At 45.0% G+C, this 18,113-nt stretch overlaps 1 protein-coding gene across 4 annotated transcripts in view; it reads left to right on the forward strand.

Annotated features, from left to right (window-relative positions):
- The first annotated feature begins 1,658 nt into the window (after nt 1–1,658).
- The window catches only part of KCNJ15 (potassium inwardly rectifying channel subfamily J member 15), an 85,200-nt gene continuing 68,745 nt past the window's right edge, over nt 1,659–18,113 (forward strand). The window contains exons 1-2 of one of the 4 annotated variants that reach the window (XR_012233966.1): nt 1,798–1,951; nt 10,237–10,999. Coding sequence is in view for 1 of the 4 variants with exons in the window: in XM_073584676.1 (XP_073440777.1) it covers nt 1,729–1,787 (59 nt within the window). In the remaining 3 variants the exon portion in view is untranslated. The other 3 variants (XM_073584675.1, XM_073584676.1, XM_073584674.1) reach the window with 3 other exon arrangements.

An 18,113-nucleotide genomic window follows, 5' to 3' on the forward strand; every position in this document is an offset into this window, starting at 1 on the left:
CCATAAGTAGCACAACCCTAAGTTTGGGCCTGGGGATATATCTTTTTTTTTTTTTTTTACGTTTGATATTGTATATTTGTGTGAATTTTTTTTTTTTTTTTACGATACATTGATTTCATTTTAATTGGAAGCTAATAAAGATATGGGGCAGATTTTACTTATTTAGTCTTAAACTTTTTGCGTAGAATGTGACAATGGGGCGACACTGCACAAAATCCATTGTCATTATGGGGTGACATTGCAGAATCTTTGTTGTTATGTTGTCTTACATTTCTCTTTTCTCATCAGTGCTATCAGAGTGGCCCCTTAATAATACTATCACGTGTCCCTGAATGGTCCTTATTAAAAGTGTCCTAACAGTTCAGAGTGCCCCATATTAGCAGTACCATCACAATGACCCCATTAATAGTTCAGAGTACCTCTTCTTAGCAGTAACCGGAACAGTGACCCCATTAAGAGTTCACAGTACCCCCTTTTGGCAGTACCATCACAGTGACTCTATTAACAGTTCAGAATACCCCTATTAACAGTTCTACAGTACCATCACAGTGACCCATTAATAGTCCAGAGTTCCTCCTATCAGCAGTACCGTCAGAGTGACCCCACTTTGTAAAATACCCCTTCTTTGGGCTCAAACTCACTTGCGAGAGACTCGCACGAGAGTCTCTCACATGAAAACCTGGCACAGCTGCCGACACTGGGACCGGAGAGTGCGGGGGCAGAGAAATACATGTATCCGCACTCTCCAGTCCGAGTGCCAGCGGCAGTGCCGGGTTTCATGCGAGAGACTTGCACGAGAATCATGCGAGTCTCTCGTAAGTGAGTTTGAGCCCTTTAAGGGGTTGTCAACATCTTGGACAACCCCTTCTCAATTACAAAATTCCCCAACGTAGAGTAAAAACAATGCTACAGTATATCCATCTTCGGTAGGCACCATTCATGTGACATCGGTGCCGGGTCTCCTGGGGATCGTTTGACTTTGTTAACACGTGACCCCTGCAGTCAATCATCTGTCACTTCAATGTCACTTATTTCGGATGTAAGTTACATCCAGAGCAGCAGCGAAAAGCTAAGAGTGTCGGTGCCATAGTTTGAAGGTGCATTTACATTACCCAATCTGGCGGCCTTAAATGACCACCGATTGGTAAATATTTACCCCGGGGCGGTCGTTAGCCAGAGTTGATATCTTGGGGGCTTCAGAGAAGGGGGCACAGCTTATATTACAATGTTATCCAGTACTAATGCAGCGACTCTCCTCTCCAAGCACAAGGACCATGAAGACCATGGAGAGGTTATGAAGGGGACAGCAATCAGGCCCAAGAGCCTCCCGTCTAGGAGTTGGTTTTGACTTGGCACACAACCCAGTGGTCAAATCAGAAAAAAAAGAAGTCTCCTCCTTTCTGTAAAGCCTTTGCATTCTTACTAGTAATGTGATCACTTTTTTTTCGTAACTTCTTGAGTCATTTTAAAAAAGTTTAATTGGAAACGTCGCAACTTTTTCACACTTCTGCAAAAAACAGTCGTTGCCAAACTTCAGCCGGTGTAACGCGTGACTGCGATCTTTGCTTGTGTACTCATTAACCTCATAGCTATGATATGCAAAAACACTGGCAATGAAAGGGTGGCAAACAAGAATCCACGATCACCCGCATTCCTCTCGCAAGTCCAACCGTTTCCTTCAAGTCAGGTGTGTGTCTGAGCATTTGGACTGACTGCAGAGGAGGGTGGATGTCCTGTGCCATAGGGACAGGTCCTGGGCTGGAGATTTCCTTTAAGACCTGCTGCTGGTGACATCACTAGAGGTCTCAGATTCCTCTGTCCTGCTCTGCACTTCATAGCATCAGGTGCTGGCTGACTTGAGCTGACTTGTTCCTGGGTGTCTGAGAACTGTTTGCTAAGAAGCTGCTGCTGAGGACATGGCTTAAGGACTGTGTACACTGGACTCAGGCAGGTAAGAAGCTGCAGACATTCTGGGATCTCAGGTCATAGAGTTAATACCTGGAGAGGACATTGCACCCTCAGGAGACAATATAACAACTTTGCAAATAAAGATTGTAGCACCCAGCAAAGTTCTAGATGTAGCACTTGTGGCATTGGGGTATGTTTACCTGCAGGTCTAAGAAAAAGTAGGCGCGCCAGGTGACAAACTCCGCTGTGCAATAGGGATTCCTGCATTGTTCTTCACTTTATCCTATTGCTTCCTTTTTTTGTTTTTTTTTTATGGTACATTAGACATCAAAAAGTATTAGTGGAGACAGCTGGGTGACCATCAAAACAAAAAAAAAGTCTGGGGTAGTCACCCAACTTGAAAAGGCAAATATGGCTTGAGTGGGGGTCAATATCTTAGCAAATTTGACTTTCAGGAACCCGGAAAAGGTTGTGTGACTCGGTAAAGGTATATTCACGCATGACACAGCTGAACTTTCACTAAAAGAGATGACTTTTTAAAAAACTTTTTGCAAACTTTTTATGCATTCGTATTTTTGTAGCATTTTTTTTTGTATTTGCTGCAAAAATGACAACATTGCTATAATTCAGAATATCGTGGCCGAGAACGGTGAAGGCAACATTAGACCGTGTTTACACTGAATTAGGGCTTTCTTGGTTATTAGGGAAGGTTGTTGTTCAGTTTCCTTCTCCTTTTAACCACATCCTGGCACATTATTACTCCACACGCTGTACTATCAGTCATTTTGCAAGGACTGTGCTGACAACGTTCCATCGCCCATGTTTTTTTTTTTTTTTATTCACACATACATTATTCTCCTGGCTAATAGAGAAACCTAAGCAAAGATGCAAATTGAAAAAATGCCATCAAGCCCTCTACGTCACTGAAAAATGGCACAAAAAGTGTCAAAAAAGCCACACAAAAACACACTGTTTGGAGCACATTTACCTTTCCAATTGACTTACACATACATGCGTGAACTCAGTTTTTCTTGAAAAAAAAATTGCCAAAAAGTCTATAAAAAAATGCATTTTTTTTTTTTAGAATGGCTGACCATAATGAATTATTATCGGCTGCCATGATTGTTTCGAACCAATGGCCGATTGACAAATGCTCAATTTAATTTAAAGGACTGATTGGGGGTATTGGATTTTTTCATCAGTCCGTTACAACAGACTGTATCATTGGGGGAAAAAATTCAACACGACCGATGTATTCTGAGATGGGTTTTCCCGCAGACAAACAACCATTCGTCCTTCCATAGTTGTCTTGTATTTGGAGGCCATTAAAGCTACCGACAACCCATATGTGTCTGCAGGTAGCCCTCAGGGACCCCTCATAGGGGTCCAGAAAAATAATGACAGCTCCCAGAGTCAAAAATAGAATTTCTTTTTATTCTGCAGGGTCACTATGTCAGAAGCAGGCCCAAGGATAGCTAATGTAGGTCAGAGGACCTCTACAAACATCTCACTATATCTTAACTTCCTGGAATTCTGGGAGCGTCAGATTGAAGATTTGTGCTTCTTGGGTCAACTGTGCTCATATTTTAGGCTACGAGTGTAGCTTGCCATAAACATTTGTTTCCATATACACAACCGATTGGTTGTCCGACTGATAACACCCCAAACACTAAAAACCAAAAATAATCAGTATCAAGAAAAATAGAAAACAAAAATACCCTCATAAAAAAAGTCCAAGAAACTAGTAAATTTTTTTTTACAATCAACCACCGGCTAAAAGAAAATTCCGACGTGACAGATCCAAATGTCAACGGATGATGTCTTAGCTTATATGAAGGAACATGACGAATTTATGGCCGATAATTGGGCACAAAGGTCGACATGATACAATACAGGCAGAATACTGGTCATATAATGTAATAACCAGGATTTTAGAGTGTTTTAATATTTTTTTTAGGTAGAAATTTTAGTGAAATTATAAAGTCCTTTGACTTGAGAGAGTGGGAAAAATCAATAATACATGTATAAGCTACGGAATCGGGCTGGGAACGCAAACATCTTAATCAGTTCACCTAGGCACATCCTTAGGCAGTAGACTTTGTCTCCTTAGTTTACCTGATTGCTATCAGTGTTTACAGTGTTTAGTATTTTATTCTTTGTTGGGGTGATGTGTTTTTAAGACTCCACAACTTTTTTTTTTCTTTCTGAGGATGTGAAGAAGGTAGTGTTCTACAGTTGTTATCAAAGTCCTAAACCTAAAGTGAGGAGCCATGAGTTGGAGATATAATTTGATTGACGTTTGACTGTTAAAGTGACCAGACCTCTTCACTGGCTGCTCGCCCCAATACATGTCCACAGGGTCCAGGCCTGTGTGCATGCAGTTTTTCAGTGATAAATAATCCGCTACCAGACACCTCTGACAGCTGCTTATCTTCCTTAAAGACAAATGGTTCAGCCATCGGAATTTAACAAGTCTGAACCTTCCTTCCTGAGCCTTGTTTGTCGACGGCAGAGAGCTTGGAAGCCCCCTCAGACTTAAAATGTTTGACCAATCTTGGCATAATTGGCAAATTTGGCTAAAGGGGGTTTTACACTAAGCGATATCGCTAGCAATATCGCTAAAACGTCACTGGTTTTGTGACGTTATAGCGATATTGCTAGCAATATCGCTATGTGTGATACTTACCGACGACCGGCTCCCACGCTGTCCATCGCTGATCGCGCGAGAATGTCCGGCTCCATTTCTCGTCGGGCGCTTCCTGCTGAGACTTCCTGCTGTGACGACGAGCGACGCGTGGAGGCGGGCGGGAGGACGCCAGGATCGCTGTGTGTGAAAGGTGAGTATCGTGCGCTGCGTCGCTGCTGCATCGCTGTGAGATCTTTCTGTATGAAAGCTCACTAGCGATCATTTAGCGATGCACCAGCGATCCTGGCCGGGTCGGATCGCTGGTCGGATCGCTGGTGCATCGCTAAATGTAAAAGGGCCTTAAGTTTGCTTTTATGTGGACACCTAGACATGGTTGGATCTGGTCAATCTTGTATGATTATGGTACCAGATGTAAGGTGGAATGTGTTATCTACAAAGCTTTGTACTAGTCTGGACTGTCCGGTAGTGTCAGTGTCGTCATTCCACCCAAAAATACTCCAATCTCTTCAGATCCCATAATTAACACTCTTGACCTTAGTTTGGTTGTCCTTCTCAAGAAGAAGTTTTTTAGTAGGTTCACATTAATCATGGTGGATGGAGTCAACTATCAGCTCCATTCCATCTGGCTGTATCCATGGTTCATGCACTTATGATATTTGTTTCCTTTCATGTGGCCGTTGCCCAGTTGGAAGCTTCTGTAGATGTGGCCTTCACAAAGGCTTGTATTTACCAATGTGAAGTTAGATTGTGTCTGTATGTTCCAATGATCAAGGATAATTGATCGGTAGTTTCTAGGACTAAAGCCTTGGACATCTGGGGTAAACCCTCCGCCTTACTACCTATGACTTAACTGGATGCTATATCTAATGAAGAGCTTTATATGCGTGGTGTCCTAAGGCTCAGACTACGGTGGTATTTGCAAAAGGTTTTAGATTAGTGGTCAACATTTCCGATTATAACAGCATCCCTATAAATTAATTTTGTGATGATTCTTTCTGGCATTGCAAGTTATCATTGCAAGATTATTATTAAGAATATTATGGATGGATGGATGAGCAGGAGGGATCATTACAAATACTACATATTTATATACAATAAATTAGCACTCCCCTTATATATAAACATAACATTAGTACAAGTGCTATGTCCCCAGGGACCGGGTGTGATCCTCCTATGTATTAGGAAGCCTACACTACATAGTAATAATAACACTACATACCTGTGATACTGGATATAGAAGTTTATGCATGTTGCAGTTTGGCACAACTCTGTTGCAGTGTGTGTGAGGGGAGCCAGGGCCGTAGTCGTGGCTGACAGATTGCGCAAACGCGCCCTGGTGTCCTGCCGCATACATACAATGTCCCCTTTGCAGTGTACCTTTTATAACGCCTTCTGTACCATCAGGGTCCCATCTGGATGGCTGTGGGTTCACTCCTACTGGTTTCACACAAAGAGAGACACAGTTCAGTTTCAACTTGTAACAGACAACTTTAATTGTTTTCTTTCACAGTATGTCCAGCTCAGTTACAGCAACTTCACAGGGAACATCACAGTATACATCCTTGTCTATTCCTGTGCTTTTCCCTATTTCTTCTAGAATGCTCCTGGGTCGTACCATTTCATCCTGTACGGCAGCATTCCTTCGACTGTCCAGCTTCACTACCTTTAGAAGTTCGCCTATCCATTTCGCCCCAGACATAAGGGCATCTGCCCATGTAGTAAGGTGCCACATCTTGGTGCTGCCCTGCATTCTACTGTTGCTGAATCTTCCAGTACTCAAGCCCTGGATGACTGGGCTCCTATCTAGTGAATGTTGCAGGGTCACTGTGCTGTCCCGGGCCCTAAGCCCTACAGGACTGTCTGGGCTCCCTGGTCCTACTCACTACAATCAGGAAATACTCCTGGCTTACCCACAGTAGACCCCTCCTAAATTAACTATTTATTACATTAAATTCATATCCCTACTCTACTATGCCCCCCTCTAGTGGCTAATTCTATAACTGCACTGCCCCTATCTACACTATATATATATATATATATATATATATATATATAGAGGAAAGTGAGTGGAGCATCACATGGTCCTGGTACACCCCTTACACTTGCACACTTCTTACCTGACCTTAAGGGACTCATATACCTTACCTAGCCAAGCATGCGTATTAGGTGATGTTGATGGGAAGATAAAATAACTATCAGCCACGGGTTTTCAATGGGGCAGGACATGAGACACCTACTGATCAAGAGTTAGTAGGCTGTAAATGTAAAAGTTTCAGAGACCCCTTTTAATGCCCCATCATACTCCACCTCCTCAGGCCATGCACTCACTTTTGTCTAAAGCGTCCCTTTAAATTTCATGTTCATCTCTCCTACATATGTACTCCTTTGAATTAACTTTAGAGTGTGTGCAAACGTTGAGTATTTGGATGTAAAAATTTCTGCACCATTTCTGCATCTTTTGGCATTGAGAAAGGAATCTGCAAAAACATGAGTTTTGGCCTAATTTTCGATGCGTTTTTGCACAGCAATCAATGCTATAGAGATAGATAGATAGATAAGACAGACATATAGACATATAATTGCACAGCCCCCCTACAAATTATAACATTTCCCCCTTTTGTGGCTTATTGAACAGCTTTTTATCATTAAATAAATTAAACGACATGGGGTCTTCCCCATTTTTTGTAACCAGCAAAGGTAAAGCAGACAGCCGCAGCCTTATATTATCAGGCTGGGAAGGTCCCTGGTTATTGGGTCCTTCCTAGCCTAAAAATACCAGTTGCTACAGAAGAGGCACATCACATTAGATGCTCCAAGTCTGGCATTTTACCTTCACTCTTCCTGATTGCCCTGGTGCTGTGGCAATTATAATGTGGCTTGGGGTTGATGTCAGCTGTGATTTGCAGCACTTTCAACTAACTTTATTAAAGTCAATGGGTGAAAAAACATTGGAAAAATGCTGAAAGAATTAATGAATTAACATGCTTCAGATTTGAATCTGCACCAAATCTGCAGGTTACAAGTAAGCAACGTGTGCACGAGACTTCAGGGTTCACATTCACTTTGCTGGCATCAGGAATCCCTTCAGGTTTTTTGACAAATCCGCGCAGTAAAAACTTGTGAAAAACGCGACGCGTGTACACAGTCTTAATGAACCCACTGATCCTACTCTGCTGTTCTCGCTGTTTACCAGCACAAAGGTTACAATTTACAGTCGCTTTCTCTTTTATGAGATGGTGAATTGTCTTAAGTGTTCACACAACAAGCACTCCTTGAACGGCGCTTACTGCAAATATCGAGAAAGTTACTTCTTCGGAAGTAAAAATATCCGGAATAAAGTAACAGATTGTATTAGGAAAGGCTGGAAAATGACGTACTGGCCGACCTCAGGATCCTGCTGTCCATAATAATAGATATACACCAAAAATGGTAGCAATCCTCCAGCCTATCTATCCATTATCTATCTATCTACAGCAGGAGAAATAAGTATTGAACACGTCACCAATTTTCTAAAGTAAACATATTTCTAAAGGTGCTATTGACATGAAATTTTCACCAGATGTCAGTAACAAAACATCCAATTCAGGCATAGAAATCAGCGATAGATGTCCATAAATTATGTGTAATAATGAGAAATGACACATAGAAGAAGTATTGAACACACTTACTGAAATTTATTTAACACTTTGTACAAAACCCTTTGTTGGTGATGACAGCTTCAAGACGCCTCCCGTATGGAGAAACTAGTCACAGGCATTGCTCAGGTGTGATTTTGCCCAATTCTTCCACACAAACAATCTTCACATCCTGAAGGCCAGGTGTTTGGGTTGGCCGTTCTAGCAGTTTTATTTTCTTTCTCTGAAGCCAATTGAGAGCTTCCTTGGCTATGTGCTTGGGATCATTGTCTTGCTGAAATGTCCACCCTCGTTTCATCTTCATCATTTTGGTAGATGGCAGCAGATTTTTATCAAGAATTTCTTGGTATACTTCTCCATTCAATCTTCATTTAATAGAATCCAGATTGCCAGTGTCATATGCTGAAAAACAGCCACACACCATGATGTTCCCAGCTCCAATCCTCACTGTTGGTATGGTGTTTTTGGGGTTATATGCAGTGCCTTTTGGCTTCCAAACATGGTGTGTATTATGGCATCCAAAGAGTTCCATTTTCATCTCAGCTGACCAGACTATGTTTTCCCAGTATTTCACAGGTTTGTCTAAATATTGTTGAGCAAACTTTAAATGCTCTTGATGTGGATTTTTCTTTGCAGGAAACTGTTGGAAAAAGAAAATACAGGAGCGCTACCTAAGTGCAATAAAGATTTGTAAAGATAGATATGTGGGTGATATATATGTGCTCACCTGGAAGAGTAGTGCAGTAGGCACAACACTAGATTGCATTTAGCATGTGAATGGGATCCTCCACTGTGGTATGCCGCCCATCCGTAATGCTGTGCTCATCCTGGTGTGGCCACAGGTCCAAGTGGTAGTATAGGGATAAAAAAAATTATGGAGGTGCTTCCATTTTGATGGATTGATCCCAGTTTGACGTCCAATTTGATCTCCAGCTGAATAACTGGACTGGTGGAAACACTATTGCTATGTACAAAAGTTGTTTATTCTCAAAGGTTACAAATAAGAACAAAAAACTAACATGTCAATTAAAAGGATTTCTAAAAATGACAGATGTAATAAAAAAAGTGGAGACATGTAACATAAGTACACAATGCGTTTCTGCTCACAAAGAACCTTCATCAGGTATATAAAACATAAAACTGTATGACTAGTAGGAGAATTTATATATGTCTCTCCATTTTAATGTGGATGCGGTTTCTCCCTTGGGACTTCCCCTCTTTGCTGTCTTTTTCTAATCAATATTAACAAACACATGGGTCCCAGTCTGAGAGGGGTGGGGGAACTCACCTCCCAAAATTTACCATAATATCATGACTTGGTTGTCGGAATGGCAATGCATTCAAAATAATTTGATTTGTAACAGTACAGTGCAGGAATTTATAAATCAAATTATTTTGGGACCCATGTGTTTAATATTGATTAGAAATGATTGATTCTGTACATAGCAGTAGTGTTTCCACTAGTGATGAGCGAGTATACTCGTTACTCGAGATTTCCTGAGCATGCTTGGGTGATCTCCGAGTTTTTGGATATGCCCGAAGATTTCGTTTCTGTCGCCGTAGCTGCATGATTTGCGGCTGCTAGCTAGCCTGAATACATGTGGGGATTGCCTGTTTGTTAGGAAATCAACACATGTATTCAGTCTATCTAGCAGCCGCAAATCTCGATTAACGAGTATACTCGCTCATCACTAGTTTCCACCAGTCCGGTTAGGCCTGTTTCACACATCCGTATTTTACCCTCAGTCAAAATCTGTCGTTTTGCAAAAAAAACGGATCCGTCATTTTGCTTCGCGGATCCGTTTTTTTTCCCATTGAGTTGCATTACCGGCAGATTTTGATGGATGGCTATCCGTTGGATCCGTTTTTTTGCGGATCTGCCAAAATTTTGGCGTCCGCCGACATGCCCGGACGGACAATGCAACATTTTTTTCGGGCGCCCAGATCCGCATTTTACATTGCGCATGCCCGGAGGATTTGCTTCAGCCGCAAATTTAACCCTAAAAACTGTTCTGGCGACTGAAAAAATTCTCTCTCTCTCGGCAGCTGTTCCTTTAAAATTCTTCCTTCGACGGATCCGTTAAAACAACAGTCCGGTGCCAAACATTCTGGTCAGTACAAGAACGGATCCGTTGTCCGCCATTTTAGTGGATTTTAACTGACGAAAAAAACTGATGTGTGAAACAGGCCTTATTCATCTGGAGATCAAACTGGGATCAAACCAGGTTGAGTTAATTACTTATAGTTTTCTTTGAAACAATTGTGTCTTCTGTTTGCAGGTCTTTCTGTAGCTCTCCACAGATGTTCCCTTGGCTCTAGGACAACTTTTCTGATAATTCTTTTAACTCTTCTGTCTGAAATCTTGTGGTGAGCACCTGGTTGTTAGTGGTTTATGGTGAAATTATGTTCATTCCACTTCCAGATTATGGATTCGACAGTGCTCACTGAAACCTTCAAGTTGTTCCTCTGTAAACAATGCTATCAGTATGTTTTGCAACAATAAGGTTGCAAAAGTCTTGAGACAGCTCACTGGTTTTACCGATTTAACCAGCTGATATTATTTTTCACTAAGTGACAGGATTGCTTTCTAATTACTGATAGATTTTACTGACTAGATTTTTCCCATTTTCTATGGCAGTAATGCAGTTTCAATGTTCTAGAGCAGGGGTCCCCAACCGCCGGTCCGCGGCCCAGCACCGGGCCGTTGCAGTGCCCTTGCCGGTCCGCGGACACAAGGGGAGCCGGGGGGCGGTGCAGCAGCTGATACTCACCCTGCATCCCGCGGCGGCTTCATCCTGCGGCGGCTTCATCCAGCGCTGAGCGGTCACGTGCTACCGCTCATTTAAGGTCATGAATATGGACGCCACTCATCTCCCATAGGCGTGGCGTCCATATTCATGGTCCTTAATGAGCGGTATCACGTGACCGCTCCGCACAGGAAGAAGCTGAAGCGCCGCGAGATGCAGGGACGTGCAGCGACGGGAAGGAAGTTCAGCGACGTGAGGGTAAGTATGATGGGGAGGATGGGGGAGCCGAGCGGAGCCATAAGGGAGGGAGAATGGGAGCGGAGCCATATACACAGGGGAGGGAGAATGGGAGCGGAGCCATATATACAGGGGAGGGAGAATGGGAGCGGAGCCATATACACAGGGGAGGGAGAATGGGAGCGGAGCCATATACACAGGGGAGGGAGAATGGGAGCGGAGCCATATACACAGGGGAGGGAGAATGGGAGCGGAGCCATATACACAGGGGAGGGAGAATGGGAGCGGAGCCATATATACAGGGGAGGGAGAGTGGGAGCGGAGCCATATATACAGGGGAGGGAGAATGGGAGCAGAGCCATATATACAGGGGAGGGAGAGTGGGAGCGGAGCCATATATACAGGGGAGGGAGAATGGGAGCGGAGCCATATATACAGGGGAGGGAGAGTGGGAGCGGAGCCATATATACAGGAGAGGGAGAGTGGGAGCGGAGCCATATATACAGGGGAGGGAGAATGGGAGCGGAGCCATATATACAGGGGAGGGAGAGTGGGAGCGGAGCCATATACACAGGGGAGGGAGAATGGGAGCGGAGCCATATATACAGGGGAGGGAGAGTGGGAGCGGAGCCATATATACAAGGGAGGGAGAGTGGGAGCGGAGCCATATATATAAGGGAGGGAGAGTGGGAGCGGAGCCATATATACAAGGGAGGGAGAGTGGGAGCGGAGCCATATATACAAGGGAGGGAGAGTGGGAGCGGAGCCATATATACAAGGGAGGGAGAGTGGGAGCGGAGCCATATACACAGGGGAGGGAGAGTGGGAGCGGAGCCATATATACAAGGGAGGGAGAGTGGGAGCGGAGCCATATATACAAGGGAGGGAGAGTGGGAGCGGAGCCATATACACAGGGGAGGGAGAGTGGGAGCGGAGCCATATATACAAGGGAGGGAGAGTGGGAACGGAGCCATATATACAAGGGAGGGAGAGTGGGAGCGGAGCCATATATACAAGGGAGGGAGAATGGGAGCGGAGCCATATACACAGGGGAGGGAGAATGGGAGCGGAGCCATATATACAGGGGAGGGAGAGTGGGAGCGGAGCCATATATACAGGAGAGGGAGAGTGGGAGCGGAGCCATATATACAGGGGAGGGAGAATGGGAGCGGAGCCATATATACAGGGGAGGGAGAGTGGGAGCGGAGCCATATACACAGGGGAGGGAGAATGGGAGCGGAGCCATATATACAGGGGAGGAAGAGTGGGAGCGGAGCCATATATACAAGGGAGGGAGAGTGGGAGCGGAGCCATATATATAAGGGAGGGAGAGTGGGAGCGGAGCCATATATACAAGGGAGGGAGAGTGGGAGCGGAGCCATATATACAAGGGAGGGAGAATGGGAGCGGAGCCATATATACAGGGGAGGGAGAATGGGAGCGGAGCCATATATATAAGGGAGGGAGAGTGGGAGCGGAGCCATATACACAGGGGAGGGAGAATGGGAGCGGAGCCATATATATAAGGGAGGGAGAGTGGGAGCGGAGCCATATATACAAGGGAGGGAGAGTGGAAGCCGAGCCATATATACAAGGGAGGGAGAGTGGGAGCGGAGCCATATATACAAGGGAGGGAGAGTGGGAGCGGAGCCATATACACAGGGGAGGGAGAATGGGAGCGGAGCCATAAATATAAGGGAGGGAGAGTGGGAGCGGAGCCATATATACAAGGGAGGGAGAGTGGAAGCCGAGCCATATACAAGGGAGGGAGAGTGGGAGCGGAGCCATATATACAAGGGAGGGAGAGTGGGAGCGGAGCCATATACACAGGGGAGGGAGAATGGGAGCGGAGCCATATATATAAGGGAGGGAGAGTGGGAGCGGAGCCATATATACAAGGGAGGGAGAGTGGAAGCCGAGCCATATATACAAGGGAGGGAGAGTGGGAGCGGAGCCATATATACAAGGGAGGGAGAGTGGAAGCCGAGCCATATATACAAGGGAGGGAGAGTGGGAGCGGAGCCATATATACAAGGGAGGGAGAGTGGGAGCAGAGCCATATATACAAGGGAGGGAGAGTGGGAGTGGAGCCATATATACAAGGGAGGCCGGGAGAGTGGGAGCGGAGCCATGCATACAGGATGGGACAGGGGAGCCATGTATACAGGATAGAAGAGTGGGAGCAGAGCCATGCATACAGGATGGGAGGATGGGAGCGGAGCCATGTATACAGGATGGGAGAGTGGGAGCAGAGCCATGTATACAGGATGGGACAGGGGAGCCATGCATACAACAGGGGGAGCCACACAGAGCTGGACGGGGGGGACCACACATACATTTTCTGATGATTAGAAAATAATCAGCATGTACAGTACTCCAGTACAATTGTTCTTAAGTGCTCAATGCTCCATTTCCTTGTAGGTTCCAATCATCATTAGCAGTGACGGTCATCAGTAGAAGTAGCCCAGTGCTCCCACTGAAACAGAGAAACAAGCCAGGTGCTCCCACTCATTCAAAACCTATGGTGAGTTGAGTCACATTAAAAATGTTATAATTAAATGATAAATATGCACTGCTAAACTACAACCGCGTCCATAGCCCCGCCCCCTTATGACCAAAGCCCCGCCCCTGTCACACCTCCATCCCCGCCCTGCCGGGCCATGGAAGATTGGTCTTGGTTCAAGCCGGTCCCTGGTGCAAAAAAGGTTGGGGACCACTGTTCTAGAGGAATCATTCAAGATAAATCATGGTGCAACCTTTATCGTTTTTCAAGTTACATGCTTATATTGGTTGCTACCTGTTCGTACTAGCTTGGATGTGCTGGTCTTTTTCTCTATTTGTATCAAAGCCTTTTTGGACAGGTGCACTCCCACTCCTATCAGCCACAGGTGATTTTAAGTAGTTAATAGTGTTGAGCGAGTATACTCGTTGCTCGGGTGTCCTCCGAGTATTTTCGCGTGCTCGGAGATTTAGTTTTCGTCGTCTCATCTGCATGATTTGCAACTGTTTGACAGCTTGAATACATGTGAGGAATGCCTGTGTGTTAGGGAATTCCCACATGTATTCAGCCTGTCTACAAGTCACAAATCATGCAGATAAGATGGCGAAAACTAAATCTCCGAGCACGCGAAAATACTCGGACACCCGAGCATGCTCGGGAAAACCTGAGCAACAAGTATACTCGCTCATCACTAGTAGTTAACTGGTACATTCCTGCCCCATGAATTGTAGGCCTTTTTGCACAGGAGAGGTGACATATCAGGACAGGGATGCAACTTTTGAAGGATGCCTTGACATGACAGTTGGGCTCACATACATTGGCCAATCTATGCGCTAAGTACCTTCTTTTTTTACTGTATTTTTCATAGCAATTTTGCAGATGAATATTTGATATAGATTGATATAGATTCCACATTGTGATCAAATCACAAACCTGAGGTGAATCACAGAAAAGATGAGGGAGCACCCAAAGAAGCTCTATATGTGCTTCTTTGATTAAACTTAGGCTTTTGACTGTGTTTAGCATGATGAGCTTTGCAAAGCACCGATTAAAGTAGGAGTTCCGACACATCTGACAATCAAGAAGCAACAGTTCAAACCACATAGGGAGACTCAGAATGGTTCCAGTTCAAGACAAGGATGTATCCTCTCTCCTTTTTCTTTTCAACCTCTATGCAACTGTAAGAGTGTTAGAGCTGACACTCTAAGAGGTTAAATGCATTTATATTCATGCATGTTGTCAAGGGTAACAGGGTTACAGGGTAACTGTAATGGCTGGCCCAGTTTGGGGAGGGGAACTGAGAGCTATTGTGAAGTCGTAGCAGCAGTCACACGCAATAGGCTGCTCAGGACAAATTGGTCCTAATACTCAGGGCAGTGGATTGCCAAAAATACCCTTTTGTGTGATTCTGTCTGCCGGCCTGGGAACCTTGAGATGGATGTTGTAGCCCTTGGGTGCACTCAGCCTGTGAAGCTACAGGGAAAGATGGACTCAAACTCTAGGAGGTGGGAGATGTTGCAATCTGGGTGGTGGAGAAGAATTCCTAGTGCTAGAGAAGATTGCAAGAGGGACACTCTACCCATAGTGAGAACCAGGGCCGAAGTTGTGTCCGATACCTGTGGGATAGACAACAACCCGTGGGGCCTTATCCTGTACAGTATGCCTGTTTTGAAGACTACCAGTTGCCAAGTAAAAGTTTGATTGCTTTTCCTAATCCTGTTTCCTCTGGATTGATTGCTGCCAAGGTTCCAGAAGAAGAAAACCTGTAGTGAATGGAGGCTCATGGTCCAGAAATGTGATGCACCCCACACACAGCAGCACATCAGGAAGGAGACACTGTTGTCTGTAGAGTGCCTGAATGAGTGGGAGCAGCAGCTCACCCACAACAAGCTCGCTTGGGCACTATACACAAAAGTAATCACGACGAAGATGGAGGATTCAAGTTTTGCTGATGAAAAAAGGCAGAATAAACATTAGTAATCTGAGATATGCAGATGATATAACCCTGATGGCAGAGGGAGTGAAGGAACTGAAAAAGTTAAGTTGGAGGGAGAAACTTAGAAAATGATATTTTACCTGAACATCAAGAAAACCAAAATCCTAACAACCGCCAAAGAGGAAATCCACATAACAATCAACGATGAAGAAATAGCAGTGGTGACAGCTTTGTATTTCTTGGATCTTTCATTAATCACATTGGTGGTACAACAGCAGTGATCAAGCATCGATAAGCACTGTGGGTTTTGGTGTTGTGTTCATCCACGGTGAGCATGGACCAAATATGGGAGTGCAAAGACATCTCAGTCACCATCAAATAGAAACTGATTAAGACAATTGTATTCCTAATTTCAACATATGGCTGTTAGACGAGGACACAGAAGAATATTGATGACTTTGACTTGTGGTGCTGGAGAAGACTTCTTATAATCTCATGGACAGCTAAGATCTCCAGCAAAGATGGTCTTGATCATATAAGAGATACCCCTGGAAGGCAAGATTATCAGACAGAAGCTGACTTACGGTATTTTGTAAGTGTGATGAGGGCAAAGTTCCTAGAAATGGAGATGCTACTCGGAATGGTCAGTGGTAAAAGGAAACCGGGGAGACTGAAGGCCTGTTGGCCAGACATCTTTAAGAATTACTCGAAAGAACATTAAACGTCTGACAGAAGCTGTAAAATGCAGGGGTGTAGGCAAAAAATGGCTTACAGGGGTCAGACATGACTGAACAGATCGAATCTGAATACATTATCTATCTATCTATCTATCTATCTATCTATCTATCTATCTATCTATCTATCTTTATGAAATCCACCATATTAGTCCTTCCAGCTTTCTGCCCAGCCAGCACTAAAACTAAGTATATTCTGTTCATGGGTAATTTATTAACGCAGAACCAGTCTAATGTTATGTAACTTGAGGAAAGGATTAGTCTTGTCTGAGAGGGAAGAAATCAACCTTGTAGAAATGTACGCTCTACAATTATATTGCATTTCTAAAAATGTTTATTTACTGGATTGATGCAACTGCTGAACAGTAAACCAACGAGTCTGTATATATAACGTGGACTGTGCAGCCATTGCGGCTCCTGTGCCAAGCTTCGGATGGTTCAAGTGACTGTTGGTCCGGAGCTGATGCAAATTGTTGCCATCTTGCATGTTCCGTGGCCACGTGTGCACATGGGTCGCCCTCTCACACCCAGGGCAGCGGGGTACTTGGTACCGAGCCGATGTCAAGGTGGAAATGTGTCACAGCAGCGGTGACCCGGTCCGTGGCCCTGGGCGCCCAATATCAATGGCGGTGAGGTTAATGGTGTTAAAGTTTATTAGAATAGTTTGTGACGCCACCCGCGGTGTTTGGCAAGTAAGATGTTGAGCCAACGCTGCATGCAGATCCGCTGGGACTGATAGTGTGGTGTAGCAAAGATGGTGTAGCTCCCCACAGGTGGAGCTGTAACCCCAGGGCAGTGTAGGTGCAATGGATGAGGAGAGGTGCAGAATGGTATAGATGTTGTTACCCAGGTGAAGCGGTGCTGGAATAACTGGAGGACACCAGGGTGTGCGGTTCCAAGGCTTCACTCACTGTTTGCAGTTCACACACACGCCTGCCTCCGTACTGTGTTCTCCAGGTCAGGGCTCCAGCCAACCTCCAGGCCAGGTAGGGTTCTCCCTTACACACTCCGCCAATATGTACCTTCACTGAACCACTCCACCAATGCACCTTTAGGTGCGAAGCACTCCAGTACTTAGTTACCCTGGAATGCCTCTCTCTAGGTGTTCCTAGTCTCTACTTGTATGACAGACAGCTGTAGCCTGCTTCGGGGACTCCTCACTGCGTCCCGGCTCTCTATTCAGTTGCTGGTGTGTCCCAAGTCTATGATGGGAGCAACGCGTTAGTGGCTCACTACTCCTCCGGTGTCTGTTGCCGGACATAAAGATCCAATCAACCTCGGGGACCAGGCCCCGGCCTTTGCACTCTGGACTAGAAGGGTTCTATATCTTTCTTCAACCAGCTTCCCACCGTCCTTCTATTCTCCTTCGTTCCGATCTGTTCTATCTCTCTTATGGAAGGTTAGGTTATCAATCTTATCAGTCTATTTCTCTGTCTTTCTCATGCCAGCAGCCCAGATCACTGGGACCTGCTGCAGCACATCCCTCAGACACCCATCTTCTCTCTTCTCTCTCTCTCTCCAACTAACTCTCACTCTTCCCACTCTTTTATATCAGCTCACTCCACCCGCCTCCCAGCACATCTCGTGTTACGAAGCAGGGTTCCACGAGGGGTGCTCTGCTAACCCCCAGCCTGAAGCTGTTAGGTGGCCCCACTGAACTATCCTGTGTGTGGAATGCAGGTGTGGAGTGTGGTTAGGAGTTCCCACCTTACCTAGATGGTGGGGCACTACACCTTAGGAGAAGGTGCAGTACCTCTGTGGCGACTGAA

Source organism: Dendrobates tinctorius, unplaced genomic scaffold (genome assembly GCF_039654945.1).
Source record: "Dendrobates tinctorius isolate UK_male_01 unplaced genomic scaffold, ASM3965494v1 ptg000084l, whole genome shotgun sequence".
Classification (NCBI taxonomy): domain Eukaryota; kingdom Metazoa; phylum Chordata; class Amphibia; order Anura; family Dendrobatidae; genus Dendrobates; species Dendrobates tinctorius.